At 41.7% G+C, this 16,408-nt stretch overlaps 1 protein-coding gene across 9 annotated transcripts in view; it reads left to right on the top strand.

Annotated features, from left to right (window-relative positions):
- ARMC3 (armadillo repeat containing 3) overlaps positions 1-16,408 on the top strand; it is a 92,150-nt gene that overhangs the window by 28,494 nt on the left and 47,248 nt on the right. For 8 of the 9 annotated variants that reach the window (XM_077154051.1, XM_077154026.1, XM_077154059.1 and 5 more), the window contains 4 exons: positions 2,163-2,288; positions 8,083-8,151; positions 8,383-8,558; positions 10,120-10,314. In XM_077154051.1, coding sequence (XP_077010166.1) covers positions 2,163-2,288; positions 8,083-8,151; positions 8,383-8,558; positions 10,120-10,314 — 566 coding nt within the window. Of the gene's footprint in view, positions 1-2,162; positions 2,289-8,080; positions 8,152-8,382; positions 8,559-10,119; positions 10,315-16,408 lie in introns of those variants that run through there. The other variant, XM_077154088.1, reaches the window with a different exon arrangement.

Here is a 16,408-nt window from a genome sequence, read left to right as displayed (position 1 = left end):
AGACCTAAATTTAAAATAGAAAACCACAGAACTAGGAAAACCTAGGAGAAATCCTTTGTGACCTTGGTTATACAAAGGTTTTTTTAGATAGAACATGAAAGTGTGATCCATAAAAGAAGACATTGATAAATTAGACTTTGAAAAATTGAAAACTTCTGCTCTTCAAAAGACACTGTTTAGAGAATGAAAGACAGAAAAAATGACCATCATTTATCTCATAAAAAGATTTATATCCAACATATATAAAATATTCTCATTGCTCAATAATAAAACAAACAACCCAATTTAAATATATAATATGTCTATATGCAAAAGATTTGAACAGATGCTTCACCAAAGAAGGTATATGTTTGGCAAACAGGAACAACACATTTGGCTCAACATTATAAGTCTTTAGGGAAATGCAAATCGAAAGTACAGCGATATCACTTCACACCCACTAGGATGGCTATATTCAGAAAGATGGGCAGTAACAAGTGTTGGCAGGATGAGAAGAAACTGAACCCTCTTCAACACTTGTGGGAATGCAAAATGGTACAGTCACTTTGGAAAACAGTTTAACCATTTTTCTGAAAAATGTTAAAATATGCCTACCATGTGATCCAGCCAAATTGAGGTGTATCCACACAATAGAGTGATACTCAGCGATAAAGAGAAATGAACTATTGATACATGCTACAGTATGAATGAATCTCAAAATAATCAGGGTCAGTGAACAAAACAGAGAATAATGAGAGTGTATGGTATGATTCTATTATATAAAATTCTAGGAAATGCAAAATAATGGATAGTGACAAAGGCAGGCCGTTGTTTCCTGGGAGTGGATGAGGGGTGGGCAGTGAATGACACAGGGGAGGATTACAAATGTTAGGGATTGTTGCATATGTTCCTGATTGTGGTAATGGTTTCACAGGCGTATCTACATATGTCAGAATTCATCAAATTGTATCATGGGCAGTTTATTGCCTGCCAGTTATACTGCAATAAAACTGCTCAGCACAATAAAAGATAGATATAAAGAATACCCAAGTTATTGATTTTGTAAATCTTTTTCCTCTGGTCAAATGAGACTATATACTATCATTTAAAAATAATATGAAAAATGTGTTTTAATGAAGATATAATTCAAATTATATTCTAAAATCCCAGAATGCAAATTTAGAAGACAATAAATTAACTTTTATAACAATCTGATATGTAAAAATATTTTATTCAAGCATAAAAATGCTAAAATTTATCTTAAAATTCATATGCTAAAACATTTTCATCTAAAATATTATCTTTACAAACTTCTGTGTATGACACAAGTATGGTGGCAGATTTAAGAAGGGAGTTTGTACTATTCAACAAAGCATATTTGGGTGTATTCTTCTCAGGTGACAGATTTGACCATTTGGCTGGAAGGTGACTCCAGGGGCCATAGAAATTCTGTGTTTTGAAAGTTGCGTCTTCAGAACGTGTTCACTTAAAATTCAAAATCTTTTTTCTTAAGAAAAAGTGGGGCATAAAGAGTGAAAGTGACTTTACTACACTCTCAAACTAATGCTGAAAGTGGAAACTCTATTTTAATCGACCAGGGAAATTGAAAAGCTGAAGTTAACCAGACCTAAACCCTGTCCTGGTCTTTGTAGAGTGATACCCTCTGGCTCATCAGGCTGTGGATAAACCACTTTTAAAGTCAGACGCGTCTCTGGCCTTAACTGAACGTGCAGTCTGGGGACTTCTGGTACCAGCCAAAGGGTCCTCATAACCTGTGCCTGCCCCCCATGGTGCCTAGAGTTGTGGCCCCACTGGGTGAAAATGAGATCCCCCACCCCCACCCAGTATCCCTGTTGGTTACTTCCGTAATTAATCAGCCATGCAAATGAGCATTTACTGAGTGCCTGTTACATGGCTCTGAGGGTGGGGCAGGGAGGGCTTCGGGTGGTCTGAGAGGTGGGGAGGAGAGAAGGCAGGCTCAAGTGGTGGTGCAGTGGCCACGTCCCAGCGCAGGGCTAGAGGACAGGGGAAGCCGGATTCACAAAGCTCAGGCCGGGGGAGGGACAGTAAGGTTTACTCTAGAGAGCCGTGGCAAGGAGGCTCTGCGAAGGCAAGTGAGAGGAAAAGAGTTTTGAGGAAATGCACGCTATCCGCGTATGGATTTATTTTCTCTGTGGTGTCAGGCGAGGAAAACAAAGCAACTCTCCTTGAACTCGGAGCTGTGGAACCTCTAACTAAACTGCTCACCCATGAAGACAAAACCGTAAGAAGAAATGCCACCATGATATCTGGAGTCCTGGCTTCTAATAGTAAGTTCTCAGCTTTTAGAAATAATCAAGTCATCTCCCGGAAATGCATAATCCTTCTTTTAAATTAATCTTAAGGGATTTGTTTTCATCTTATTTAAAATGACTTTAATGTTAAAAAAATGTGAATCAGTATAATTCAACTCATCTGATTTCATACTGTAAGGATATTTTCAAAATATAAAAATTCGTGCAAATACAGCCAGGCATTAACTCTTCCTCCCCAAGTTGGTGATAGAGTATGTTGGGAAAACAAGCATCATCTCTTAAGCTTTTTTTAAATTAGTGTAATGTAATTTGCCTACCTATATGTAATTTGTGTAATCGACACTTCCGATTTATTTCATAATGAATGAAACCCAGAGTAAAATTTTCCTAAATTGATTTTTTTGCAACTGCAGACTGTATTTTGCCAAAATACAATTCTATGTGAATTTGCATCTTAAGTTAAATGTAGTCCTTGCCTGGGATATGTTTATGCGTTTAATCTCGTGGTGTAATAGCATGAGCCACAGTATGCTGACGGCTATGAGAATGTCACAGTCGCCCAAACCGTGCCAGGAAAGGCAGGCTCGGCCTCCGGAGCAGGATGCGTAGCCCATTCCTACTGCATCTTCCTGTTAGAATGGGAGTCGCCTTTTGAATGAGTCCACAGGAGCCTTGTAACTCACACGAGGTCTCAGTGGGGGCTGAATTGCAGCGTGGCTCAGGCTGTAGGAGTAGCATGCACCTGGCTTCAGGGTACTTTCTCCTTCTTAACGCAAAAACCCCAGCATGCTTCCCCTCTTCCCTTGCCACCATCACTTTCCATGGACCCCACCCCCACCCCCATTCCCACCCCATGGTGACAGGTACTCGAGAGGAGGAGGGGAGAAGGGGGAGGGGAGAAGGGAGAGGAAAGAGGGGTGGGGGGAAGAGGGAGGGGAGGAGGGGGAGACCTCCTCAGCTTGGGGCTGCATGTACAGGACTGCAGGGATGGGGCTGATGGGACTCAGTAGAGGGGCTCTGGCCCACTACTCCACTACGCCACTACTCCAGGGGCGGTAGTGGCAGCGGTGCTGCAGGCAGGGCTCTGGATACTTGTGGAGAGGGCAGTTGTGGGGGGAGGGCGGTGCGAGGGGAGGGCGGTGCGAGGGGAGGGCCCACCCCACAGCCTGTGTCAGCACACACCCCACAGCCTGTGTCAGCACACAGAGCACTGGGGACCTGTTCGGCACTGCTCTAAGTGTCATTCACATATTAATTCATTTAATCCTGACCAGCTTTGATTCCCCTTTTCACGCCAGCCTCCTAGGGAGAGGGGATTTAAATCAGGGGCACAACTGCACTGGGGGCTTCCCTTCATTTGTCTTGGGGATCACCTAATTTTCTTGCTTCAGGGTCTTATTGAATGTATTTGTAACAGAGAAAGGGAAAAACTTTAAATTTCTCATTTTTAAATTCTGTTCACACACCACTGAATAGAGAACCAAAGGTGCTTTATAATACCTTTGACAGTGCCCTCATTTTGAAGATAGGGAAGACATGCCCTCTGAGGATTAGGTTACTTGCCCCTAGTCAGGTGGTGATTAGTAGCAGAACTGAGGTTAAAAGCTAAAATCTGGGCTAAAACGAAAACTTTGCTCTCAGACTTAACAGGGTTCAGAAGACTTTCCAGTCTCCAGGTGAGTGATGGTTCTTGGTGATCGGTGTGCTGAATCTGGAGAAAGATGCATCTCCTTTGAAAAGTAGAGAGTTATAATTTCCTGTTTACACTTATCTTTTCTAATTTAATGTCTAGACCCCCATGACATTTTTCCTCATTTCCTCTGCTCTTAATTTCTCATCTCCACTTTGACTAGCACCCACTGCTAGGGGTTGAATTGTCCCCCAGAGAAGATACATTGGGTTCCTGATCCCAGAGCCTCCAAATGTGGTTTCATTGGGAAACAAGGGCATTGCAGGTGGAACTACTTAAGTTGAAACGAGGTCACCCTGGTGTAAGAAGGGCCCTAAACCCAATGTGGCTGTTGTCCTTTTAAGAAGAGGAGAGGAGACCCAGGTAGAATGGGGGAAAGGTGGCTGGGTGACACCAGAGCCTGAGACCGAGCCATGCACGGCCAGAAGCCCCGAGAGCAGCCAGCACATTCCTGCCTACAGACTTCAGAGGAGCACGGCACTTCCGGCACCTTGACTGTGGGCTCCGGCCTCCAGAACCATGAGACCATCCATTTCTGTGGTTTGAAGCCCCCATGTTTGTGGTACTTTGTTACAGCTGCTTGGGAAATCTAAGACCCCTGTCTTACAGTATCTGGGGAGTTTTATAGCCTATGCAATCCTCCAAACTGTTTCTGTAATTTTTCAGAACAGGTTTCTAAAGGAGGCCATGAAGGAAAAAGATAAAGACTTATTGGGACATCCAGGTACTGAGTGAGGTGGGTGCCTTAGGCCTGCTGGACCGTCCCCAAGAGCTCAGAGCTGGGAGGAGGCTGCAGGTCTGCAGCTGCAAAGCCGAGGCGGGGGGCAGGGATGCTGCCTGCTTCATGGCTGGATAGGTCTCCACTGGGCATGGGGGTCTCAGGAACGATGAATGAGTTGCAGAAGTTTTGACTGATTCCATGAATTGGATGGACAAAGTCAAACTGTGATTGGAATCGCCTACCTTTCTACTTGAAATATCTGATGACTCAGGATGGAAAACTGGAATCCTTTCCTGCTTATGACATTCTTCTTTATTAACAGGGCCAACACACTCATGGCTATTGCTTCGCTTTTCTTAATTGCTTGAGAACATTTGGAATAAATTATCAGCAAAATTATTTTGAAAAGTAGTCATTTGATCTAAGTGAAAAGTCATGTTTCCAGACTGATCTGCAAACGCACCTTCTGCAGCTGCACGGCTGAACTGCCATCTTCAGGCAGCCTTAAAAGAACTGATGCTTCTTCAGAGATTTGTATGTTCACCTGGTTTTCTTGTGGGCTACAGGAAATAAGAGTGGAAAGAAGTTTGGGGTTGAATATTGGAAAGGCTCAGGAGCAAGTTTAAGAATTTGGACTCAATTCTTTAGACAATGGAGAGTAACTGAAGATTTGTAAGCAGAAGAGGATGAGTGGTGGGACTGTGTGGACATGTGGTGTTTTGAGAAGACCACCCTAAGAGTGGATCCACGTTGGGATGAAAGGAAGAAACTGGGGGTTGAGACTTTAAAAAAATTTACCATTTACAGATAATGCCCATAGTTCACATATTACCTCATTTGATCCTAACAACAGTCCTGCTTTTCTTTTTGTAAACCGAGTTTCAAAGACCTTGAGTACTTGGAGTAGATCACATTGTTATTAAATGGCAGAGTCAGCACTAGAATCCAGGTGTGGTGGTTTACAACCTCAATCCATTCTCATGGATGTGAACCCAAAGGATGAGGCTACATTTGATGAGGCTACTTCAGTTAAGGTGTGGCCCAACTGAATCAGGATGGGACTGAATCCTATTGCTGGAGTCCTTTAAAAGCAGAATGAAATTCGGACAGAGAAGCCAGAAGCTGGACATCAACGGAATACAGAGGAGAAGGGAGAGGCAGGAGAGGCCACCATGTGCATTGCCGTGTGACAGAGGTGCCCAGGTTCATTGGCAGCCAACCTCAGAACACCTGTCTTTAGGAAGAAAGCTTTACCTTGATGATACCTTGATCTGTACTTCTCCTACCCTCAAAACCCTGGGCTAATAAATTCCCATTGTTTAAGCCAACCCATTGCATGGTATTTCCTTGAGCAGTCAAGGAGATGGATTTTTTTGCGATATGTGTCTTTACCAAGTCTGGGTCATTCAAGACAGGTATTTACATTTCTTTTTGAAATCTTTATCAAATGGAGCTGCTGTCTTCTTTCTCCTGCCATGTAGTATTTAGTTTCATGAGGCTACGTAACTGAAACTCATTTAGTAAAGGCGGCTGAAGAGAGAATTCATTTGAGGCCCAGACTTTCCATTGCTCAAAGCAATCTCAAGAGCTTGTCATTGTAGGAGAAGGTGGATTTGGAATAAATGAGATAGTCAGTATGATGCAACTAGAACATTGTGAATGAGGATGCAATGAAAACAAAGTATGTGAAGGTACTCTGGAAGCAAAGGTTCTGACAGGTGTAGAGCTCCCAAAAACTGTAGGTGTGCCCCTGCTTGGCAAGAGCATGTCCAGATGCCTGGCCAGGAGTAGGCGTGGCCAGGAGTATGGAGCTGCTGCTTCTGAGAGCGTTCTCTGATGAGGGCAGAAGACGGCAGAGGCCAACGTTGTGTTCAGGATGGTGCACGTCACAGTTTGGCCATTATTTTTGCTAATTTAACCTCACCTTTGAACAGTCTGGTGCCAAAAAGCAGACTAACAGATTGATTGACGTTACCATGAATTTACAGGAGATGCCAGGGAATTGGAACCAGGCATTGGGCCATAAGAAAATGGCTCAGTGGCTAGACTGGCTGGATTGTTGTTGCACATCACGTAACAATTTGGGCTGGATTCAGGTCTGCAGGGGAATCTCACATTACCAGGAATCCTCTGACAGGAACTTCAGCTTGTTTAGGTTTTCCAAGTTATGGCGTCCCCTGAGGCCGTGCACAGAGCCACAAGAGCAGCGGATAGTGCAGGGGGCACTCCTGCAGCAAGGCATTTCCAGGGACAAGGAAGTTTATTTTTACGCTACATGGGAAACATTTTGGAGATCTAAAAGCCAAGAATTGTTTTTTCTTGGACCATGTAACACAAGGATACAGAGAAAACACAGATTGGACTTGCAGGAGAGAGGAGAGGGCACCAGCCTCTTCTGGAAGGAGCATCTTGGGGTGTGGACCACACTTGGGGGGATCGGGGTGGTATGCCAGAGCTTCCACTTCTGTGTTCCGTTTTGTCCTCTACCTCCAGAAGCCTTCCAGAAGCCTGATTCTTTCTGTACATCAAACCCACTCAGGTATTTTGGACTCAGCATTTTGGACAGAGACAGAAAGCATGAAAGTTTTGACACATTGGAGACTGGCCCTGAGTCCCTGAGGTCAAGGTGTCTAGTAAAAGTCCAGTATATCCATCCATTACAGAGGAAGATCTCATCCAGAGGCCAGCTCCAGCTCAGCTGCTGCAATGTGGACATTCCAAAATTCTGGTAATGCTGATTTTGACCTATGGATAAGATAATGGGCCAAGAAGAGAAATTTCAGAACTAAAGGAAAACTGCACCTTATTTCTCAGAAGAAGGGAGCTAAGGATGAAAGAAGCAAGGACTTACCCCATCCCCACCCCCATCTAACCTTAAATAGGCAAATAATATAAACATGAACTCTTAAAAAGCCAATTGACTTACTTTAAGGATTTTTTTTTTTTTTTGGCATTTCTTAATACTCAAAAAGAATGTAAATCATCAAGATGTGTTAATTGAAACCGGCTGAAATAATGCTTATTTGCATTCTGCCTAAGGTTTTATTAAAATAGAATTTAAAAATTCCCGCACCAACAAAGCAAAGAAAGAATTACTGTTATACAACAAACTTGCTTATGGGTAGGGCACAGTAACTCGACCTGACTGGTGTGTGTTCTAGGGACATGTATTTCTGGGGGTCTTTTCTAGTGAAACTGGAAGGCAGTGCAACCCAGCTGTCGGGGACACGACCTAGAGTCTACCCGGAGAGAGGCAGACCCCCCTCTCTGGGTGATTTTTTACCTACCCCTACCCCTACCCTCCCACTTACTCTCTGGGTGATTTTGACCTCGAGGTCCCTATCTGTGCCTTTGCCATTGTATTAACAAGCACCAACGTTCCGTGTTTTCTTTCGCAGATGATGTTAAAAAATTGCTAAGGGAGCTAGATGTCATGAATTCCGTCATCGCGCAGCTCGCTCCGGAAGGTAACGTTGGTTCCCTGTCTATTGCGAACAACGAACCCGTTTGTTTACTGACTTTATGTTTACATTTTATTAGACTCCTTTTGAAAACCGTTTGTGAAGTAGGACTTGTGAGCCGCTGTTAGAATATCTCAAGCCAAGCAGCTCGGTGTGGAGGGCCTGCCCGAGGCTGCTCCCCCGCGGCCGTGGAGGCGGCCCCCACGCGCGCTCAGCCGCCCGCTCCCCTGTGCGCAGAGGAGGCGGTGGTCCACGAGTTCGCGAGCCTCTGCCTGGCGAGCCTGTCCGCGGAGCACACCAGCAAGGCGCACATCTGCGCGCAGGGCGGGCTGGAGCCGCTGCTCCGGCTGCTGGGCAGCCCAGACCCCGACGTGAAGAAGAACTGCATCGAGTGCATCTGCAACCTGGCCCAGGTGCGCGCAGGCCCGCGTGGGCGGCACAGGCCGCGTAGGGGGGGGTAAAAAAAAAAACTCACCACTTTGGATTAGTCTACTTTGTATTATTTAATATTCACCACGTGGGGAAAGGAATGGCGGTTTAGTCCCGATACCTTCCAAGGTCTCTTTTTATAGTAACCGCCTCACTGCCATGAAAGGGATCTCAGAGGCGGATTCCTATTTTAAGAGAATGGCGGGGCGTGCAGATTAAAGTGGGATTATGCTAGACAAAATTATTACTTCCAAAACAGAATATCTAATGTTCCTTGGACCTGGGCACGCTGGCCCTTACCCGGGTTCCGGACAGAAACTGCCACCTCTCACCCCACGTATCTGCCTGCATCCTGCCTCTGCACCCCACACTCCCCAACCAGCCTCTCAGGAAGGAAGGGAGAGCTACTGATGCCGCGTGAGGGGGAGCAGGATGGCTAAGTGAGAGACAAGTGGGCTCCCAGCTGCCCTCCCTGGCGTCTCCCCAGCCTGCGCCCTAGGGCACCCAAGGGGGAGCTCAGCCCACCTTCCCTTCTCTGCTACTTGGGCTTCACCTTCCCGACAGCTCTAAATATCCCTATGAATATGTTTGTGTTTTTAATCCCAAGACTCCAAAGTTATCTCCCTGTGTTTCCTTTTTATCAAGCAAATAGGAAAAGAATTACCTCCACAATCACTATTTGAACAGAAGTACACGTTAATGATGGCAAACTCCAATTTTATGTCTTAAAAGGAAGCTGAATGTTAGGGGTTAGTTAGATATGGATAAAGAAGAATAAGTGTGAGCAGGGCCGGTTCTCCACCTTTAATACTATTTTTTTATGTTCTAATAAAAAATACTATTTTTAAAATGTTTGACCACGTTTTGATTTAAAATATCCCTATCTAGCCACCCAATTTTGAGGCTTTTCATGGCTTTTGCCCTGTCTTCTCCACGGCTCACCCCCCCCACCACCACCCCCCATGTCCTGCTCACTCACAGAACTAGACACGATGCAGAATTTACCGGGGCCATAATGACCCCTGAGAATGTAAACGTCTCAGACAGAGGTTCTGCCTCTGAACTGAACCTGCTACGACTGTGAGCGCAGCTCGGCCAGCCGACCGGGAGCACATGCGCGCTTCACACACAGGCCCTGCGAATGCAGATAGTGAGGAATTGGTTCACCATTTCGTCCCATCAAACACTGCCTGTGACAGGATTATCAGAGCAGGAAGGGATTTTACTGTGCATAGATTTTATTGTAATGATGTTTACAGTGACAAGAATTTGCTATACAATAAAGAAGCAATAGGTACTACAAAAACCAAATCGTGTATATTTCTTTTGCTGACATTGTCTGCACAGTTAAAATGAATATTTGGCCTTATCAGTTGAGGGTTTTGTGTTTGTGTTTGTGAGTTATTTTTGGAAGGGTGTCTTCCAGAATAAAAGATGGGAAAATTATAATTTACTATGTTATTTGTTAGAGAAGAGAAAGTCTCTGTTCTTGAGACTATATTTCACTTAAAAATGACTAATCTGACTGTTTGTGTTTTATGGCAGGATTTTCAGTGTCGAGCCACACTTCAAGAACTAAATGCCATCCCGCCCATCTTAGATCTCCTGAAGTCGGAGTACCCAGTTATTCAGCTGTTGGCTCTAAAAACCTTAGGCGTGGTTACAAATGATAAGGAGTCCCGAGCAATGCTGAGAGAGAATCAAGGACTGGACCATCTTATTAAGATCCTAGAAACTAAGGTATTTGCAACATCCAACCACTTTCATTGATGAAACTGTGTCTCTCCTGAATGTTGTTATAAAATAGGAATTGTAGAGTGTTTTTAAAAAATGAAATTGTATTACTTTGAAGCATGGTACTGTGTGTGATGGACTAAGTTGCTTGTGGCTACATTAAGTGTATTAGCCTGATTAAATCAGACTAATTGGGAGGGCATTTATATATATATTTACAGAAATGGTTTTGTAGATTCCTGTATAGGAAGAATTTTAGATTCCTGTATATGCTTGTCCTCATGATTATCTGGGACACTAGAATTAGTCTTTTCACCTCTGTCTGCTGTGGTTTTCTCTAACGTAAAGCAGGAAGAAACATTTGCCTCCTAGAAACATTTTGAGACATATTGGAGCCAAATGTCCTGAGTAGCTAGTCTGTTCCTTAGGGATGAATTAGACAATTCGAGATTGTGTATAGCTTTTTCTAGACACCCAAGTCACCAGAAGTAATCTAGTTATTCACCGAATACCATTCAGTTGACTGGATGCGATTCAAAGTCTCCAACATGTTCGCGAGAGAGCCAGAGGGGAAGAAGCAATGTGCTATTGTCATCACTGCCACCTGCCCCTAACGTAAAATTTCAGTAAATTAAATTGACTCTGATAATAGAAATCTACTCTTAGGGACTCTTAGAAATTCAGGCAGCAGGGACAAATTGAAGGTGTTACTAACCCCTGAGTAGCAACTTTCCCAATTACCCAGTCCTTAACATTATTTTCCTACAAAATAGAACCCCAGAGCTTGACAGTGCAGAGCTGGGGAAGCAGCCCGCGCGCTCTGCAGGTGCGTGGACTTGCCGCCTCGGGTTTGCCCTGATCTGCTACGTGCTGGGACCTGCGTGGACCCTTTTACACGTGGGGTATAGAATTCTGTACAACTTTTATCCAATTTTACATGGAAACTGACACTCAGAGAGGTTACCTAAATTTCCGGTGTCACAGAGGTTGAAGTGATCATCCACAGGACAGGTTTTGTTTGTCTGATGTGTCACAGAGTTCTCACCTGTCCTACATCTCACCTGTCTGACATCTCACCTGGCCAACGTCTCAACTGTCTCTTTGAATGAGGAAAAGGGGTGGGGACATTTACTGTGTGGTGGGTCTTGTGTAGGTGCTCTGCACATGTGATTTTATTAAATTCTCAAAAAAAACTCCTTTGAAGGACATGATAATAGTAATAATTTTCTTATCTGCAGAATGGGAAAAATGACAGTAATCTACTTACCTTTGTGTCACAAATCCTATTTCATAGACAAGAAGAATGAGGCTCAGAGAAGTTAAGTAATTTGCCCATGCTCATAGAACTAGGAAATATAAGAGCCAGATTTTTTTACAGCCAATACATGCATACGAGTTGGAAAAATTCAAATACTACAGAATCATAGAGCACGGAAAGTGCAAGTGCTTCTCCTTAATCCCTACTTGCAGCTCCCCTGCCCTCCCCAGAGGTAACCACTGGAACCGTGCATCCTTCCTAGTCTCCTGCTTGGCCTCTGCTCACATGCACGTGCCTGTGCAAATATGCAGGGCCCATCCTTTTTATCTTCTCTCTTCAATAAATAGGATCATACTATGCATATTGTTCTTCAACTTGATTTTTTTCCTTCCTGGCCCTTGGAAAACTTTCCATGTAAGTGTAAATGGTACCACCTCATTGTCTTTAAAATGACTAAAACATTGTTTTTAATGTAAACTATATTTAAGTTAGTTCGTTTTTATCCTATTAATGGACATTCTTATTATTTTTTGCTATGGTAATGTTGCATATTTTGTACATGTATATGGGGATTTTGTACATGTATTTGAGGATAGATACTCAAAGCTCATTTACAGAATTAAAGATATAAATACATTTAAACATTGGTAGATAATGCCAAGTACTGCGCTAAATTAGATTTTCTAATTGGTTGTCCTACCAACAGAATTAGAGAGTAGCTGCATCCTTGTCTGCTTCCCAACAACCGATCTTATTAATCTTCTTATAAAGTTTTGCCAGTCTTGTGGGAAGGGGCCTGATTTCTCATTTTGTTGATAATCCATTTCCCTGATAACAGTTAGACTGAGAACTTTTCATATATTTTTGTCCACTAAGATTTTCTCTTCTATGATAAGATTAGATGTAGCTATTTTCCCTATCCTTTAAAGTCATAGTGTGAATTCGTATTTGTGGCACCATCAAATTTGCTTACTTCTGTTGCTTTTAACTTGTGAATCTATTTTGGATTCGCTTTTCACTTTGTACAATATCTATTTTAGTATCTCGTTCGAATGACAATTTGGGTATAGTCAGTTTTCCTCTGAAAATTGAGAAATGTGCTGCATTGTTTTCTTGCACATAGTAGAGCAGTGAGAAGTCTTGTGTTAAACGATTTCCTTCTTTCCTAGGTTAACTGTTTTATCTTTCCTGGAAACCATAATTTTTTTTTTTATCGCTGATGTTCTCTAATTGTAGAATAGTGTCAATTTCTCCTTATATTTCAATCAGCTGGAACTATGTTGTTAGAAGCATAAGGATTCAAGATTATTATAACTTCTTGTTGGGCTGTAACTTTTGTCAGTATTCAAATGTCTTTGTTTTCCTCCCCTCAACCACAACAATGAAACGCCAAACTGTCCCCCTCTCACTCTACCATTGTCCTTGCTAAAATAATCTGGGGTTTCAGTTCCCGGTTATTATTGGTTCTCTTATATTATGCATAAACAATATTTTTTAGACCAATGGTTTCTTTATTCACTGCTCCTTCTTAAATCTTTTTTATCTTTCTTTAATTTATTATTTTTTTCTGGGGCACATGCTCTGATATTTTTTAGAGATAGTCTGTGACTCAATCATTTTGAGTGCCTGCATGTTCAAAAATATCTTCATTTTGCTTTCCTGTTTGAAAACTATTTGGGCCAGGGATATAATTTTCTTTTCTATTTTCCTTTGGGATTATGAAAATATTGCTCTCTAGCATCTGTTATTCCCAATAGGAATTCTGATGCCAATCTCATTCTAGTTCCTTCATAAATAAGTGATTTATTTCTCTATGGGAACTTTCAAGATTTGCTTTATTTCCTTGGTGTTTTGAAATTTTATCACAATATATCAAATTGTAGATCCTATTTTTTATTCATCCTGCTTGCCATATGCTGGGCCCTTTCCGGTTGAAGGCTTTCATCTGTTGGGGCAATATTTTGAATTTTTTGTTTGATTATTCCTCTTCATTCTATCTAGAATTCATTTTAGAAAGATGTTGGATCTACAAAATCCATCATCCATAGTTTCTTTTCTTTTTTTTTTTTTTTTTTACTTTTCTCTCATCTCTTTCTTATTTTCTTATTTGTCCTGTGGCATGCACTCTTGAAGAATCTTTCATTATCTTCCAGCTCACTATTTTATTTTAAAGCTTTGTTAATTCTGATATTCAACCATCTGCTAAAATTTTTATTTCAATGAATAATTGTAATTTCCAAGATGTCTAGTTTATTCTTTGGATGGAAATATCCTCTTGGATCTCTCTAGGATGTCAGTTATGCTTATTTTAAAATTTCATTGTCTTTGATTTATGAATCCTGTTGGATTTACATGTATCTTTGCCGTTTGTTGTTTGCAATATTTGTGGTTGCTAAGCCTCATTTGCCGACACGTATAAACTTGCAGGGTGTATCTCCAGTTGTTACTGTCTTGGAACAGGAGGTGCTACCCGTCAGGCTTGCCAGTAGCTTACCTTCTGGCTTTGGGGTTCCCCTTCCTGCTGGCATCACTGGCATCCTGTGATTTTGTGCCTTTTCAGCGTGGCCTCCACACTCCCTGGTTCAGCCTGTGGTAGCTTCTCTGCCATGCCCTGCAGAGGGACAGGGGAGGCGGGAAGGGCCAAGCTGCCCTCTTCCCAGTGAGGTCCTGTGGTCTCAGGGGCCCCTCCTCCTGCCCGTGGACTCTGACCTTGGAGCAACCTCTGTCACTCTGTCACATGCTTTCCATGTCACACCTGTCTTCTCCTACATGTTAGGGATGTGTTTTCCCCACCAGACTGACTCTCTCTGCTTTCAGTATCTCAAGAATTCTTCCAAATTCATCATTTATTGGTGGAGCTCTTCCATGTCTTCCATGACTTTTATGAATCAGTTTGGGGGCATTGACATATTAACATCAAGGGTTCCAGCCCCAGGCATGCTGTATCTGTTTATTTAGGCCTTCCTTATTTAATAACTTTCAAAAGTGTATTGTACTTTTCAGTGTACAGATTTTGCAAAACTTTTGTAGTTTATCTTCATGAAGTTCATGTTTTGGGAAGGGATTTTAAATTGAATTGCTGGCACATAGAACTATAATTTTATGTATTGAGTTTTTAGGTTTAATAGCTTTTGTAGACTCCTTAGGGTTTTTTGTATACGTGGTCATTTCATCTGCAAGTAAATACAGTTTTACTTCTTCCTTTCCAGTCTGTGTGTCTTTTATCTATTTTCTCCCTAATTTCCCTGACTAGGACCTCAAATACAATGTTGAATAGAAGCAGTGAGAGCAGACATCTGTGTCTTTTCCCCATTCTTAGGAGGAGAGCATTTAATTTTTGACAGTTGAGTATGATTGTAGCTGTAGGTTTTTCAGATTGATAAAATATTCTTATATTTTAAATCTGCTGACAGTTTTTATTCTGTCTGGGTGCCAATTTTTTCAAATACTTTTTCTGAACCAATGAGGTCATCATTAAATTTTCCTCCTTTATTCTATTAATATAATAAATTAAGTTTATTTTCAAATGTTAAACCAACTTGCTTTCCTGGGATAAGCCCCCACTTGCTCATGATATATTCGTCCATTTTCTATATTGTTGGATTCAATTTGCTGATATTTTATTATGGATTTTTGTGTCTGTCTTTAGTTTCCTTTTTGTTTTGATTTGCAATGTCTGTCTTGGCTTTAGTGTCAGAGTAAAACTGGCTCATAAGATCACAATCTACTTAGAGTTGATATTGAATTCCTTCAAGTGAGATATAAGAACCTTCCAACAGTGTATTTTTCCTTACTTCTCCCATTCTCAATACTGTTGTTATGTATTTTATATCTATGTCCATCATAAACCTAGCAATACAGTGTAATAATTTATTTCTATGAGCAGTCATATGTCATGTGTTTTTTTTTCTTTCTTTTGCATGGTCAGGCACAGGAAATCGAACCCGGGTCTGCAGCGTGGCAGGTGAGATTCTCTGCCTGCTGAGCCACCATGGCCCGCCCCATATGCCATATGTTTTTAAGAAGTTGTAAGGAGGAAAGAGGAATTATATATGTGTGTATGTGTGTGGAGTCTGTTTATCTCTATTCGTTTATAGACTTTTATGCTTACCCATCTACCTATCATTTCTGGTGTTCTCTGCTCACATTGCCAACTGGGCCATTTCCCCTCAGCCCGAAGGGCTTCCTTTGGCATCTTTTATTCTGCAGCTCTGGTGTTGTTGGTTGTTGTTTATCCAAAAAAGCCTTCCTTTTGCCTTCACTTTTGAAAGGTTTGTTTTGCTTAATATAGTATTCTTGGTTGACCCTTTTTTCCTTTTAAGGATTTTATTTTATCATCTTCTGGAATTCAGCCTGAAATCATACCAGTTTTTCCCTCCATGTAATGTATCATTTTCTCTGACTGCTTTCAACATTTTCTTTTTCTCTTTCTCTTTTAGTCTTCTTTTCATAGAAGTGGTATAATTTGTATATCCTGTTTGGGGTTCTTGAGCTTCTTGAATCTGTAAATTAATCTTTTCCACCAAATATAGGATGCTTTTTGGCCATTACTTATTTTAAAAATATTTTTGGTCCCTTCTCTCCCTCTGGGACACAATAGCATATATGTTACTATGCTTTCTATTTTCTCACAAGTCTCTGAGGCTCTGTACATTTTTCTTCAGTCTTTTCAGATTAATTTCTAGTGATCTGTCTTCAAGTTCTCTGATTCTTTGGGTTCTCTAATCTACTGTTGAGCACAGCTAATAATTTTCTCTTTTTTGTTTTCATACTTTTTGTGTCTTAAATTTCCTTTTTTTTTTAAGTTCCATTTAGCTGTTGAGCATTTCTCCTTGGATATAT

The sequence above is a fragment of the Tamandua tetradactyla genome, chromosome 1 (assembly GCF_023851605.1).
Source record: "Tamandua tetradactyla isolate mTamTet1 chromosome 1, mTamTet1.pri, whole genome shotgun sequence".
NCBI classification, from domain to species: domain Eukaryota; kingdom Metazoa; phylum Chordata; class Mammalia; order Pilosa; family Myrmecophagidae; genus Tamandua; species Tamandua tetradactyla.
This window is presented reverse-complemented; position numbering and strand designations above follow the sequence as displayed.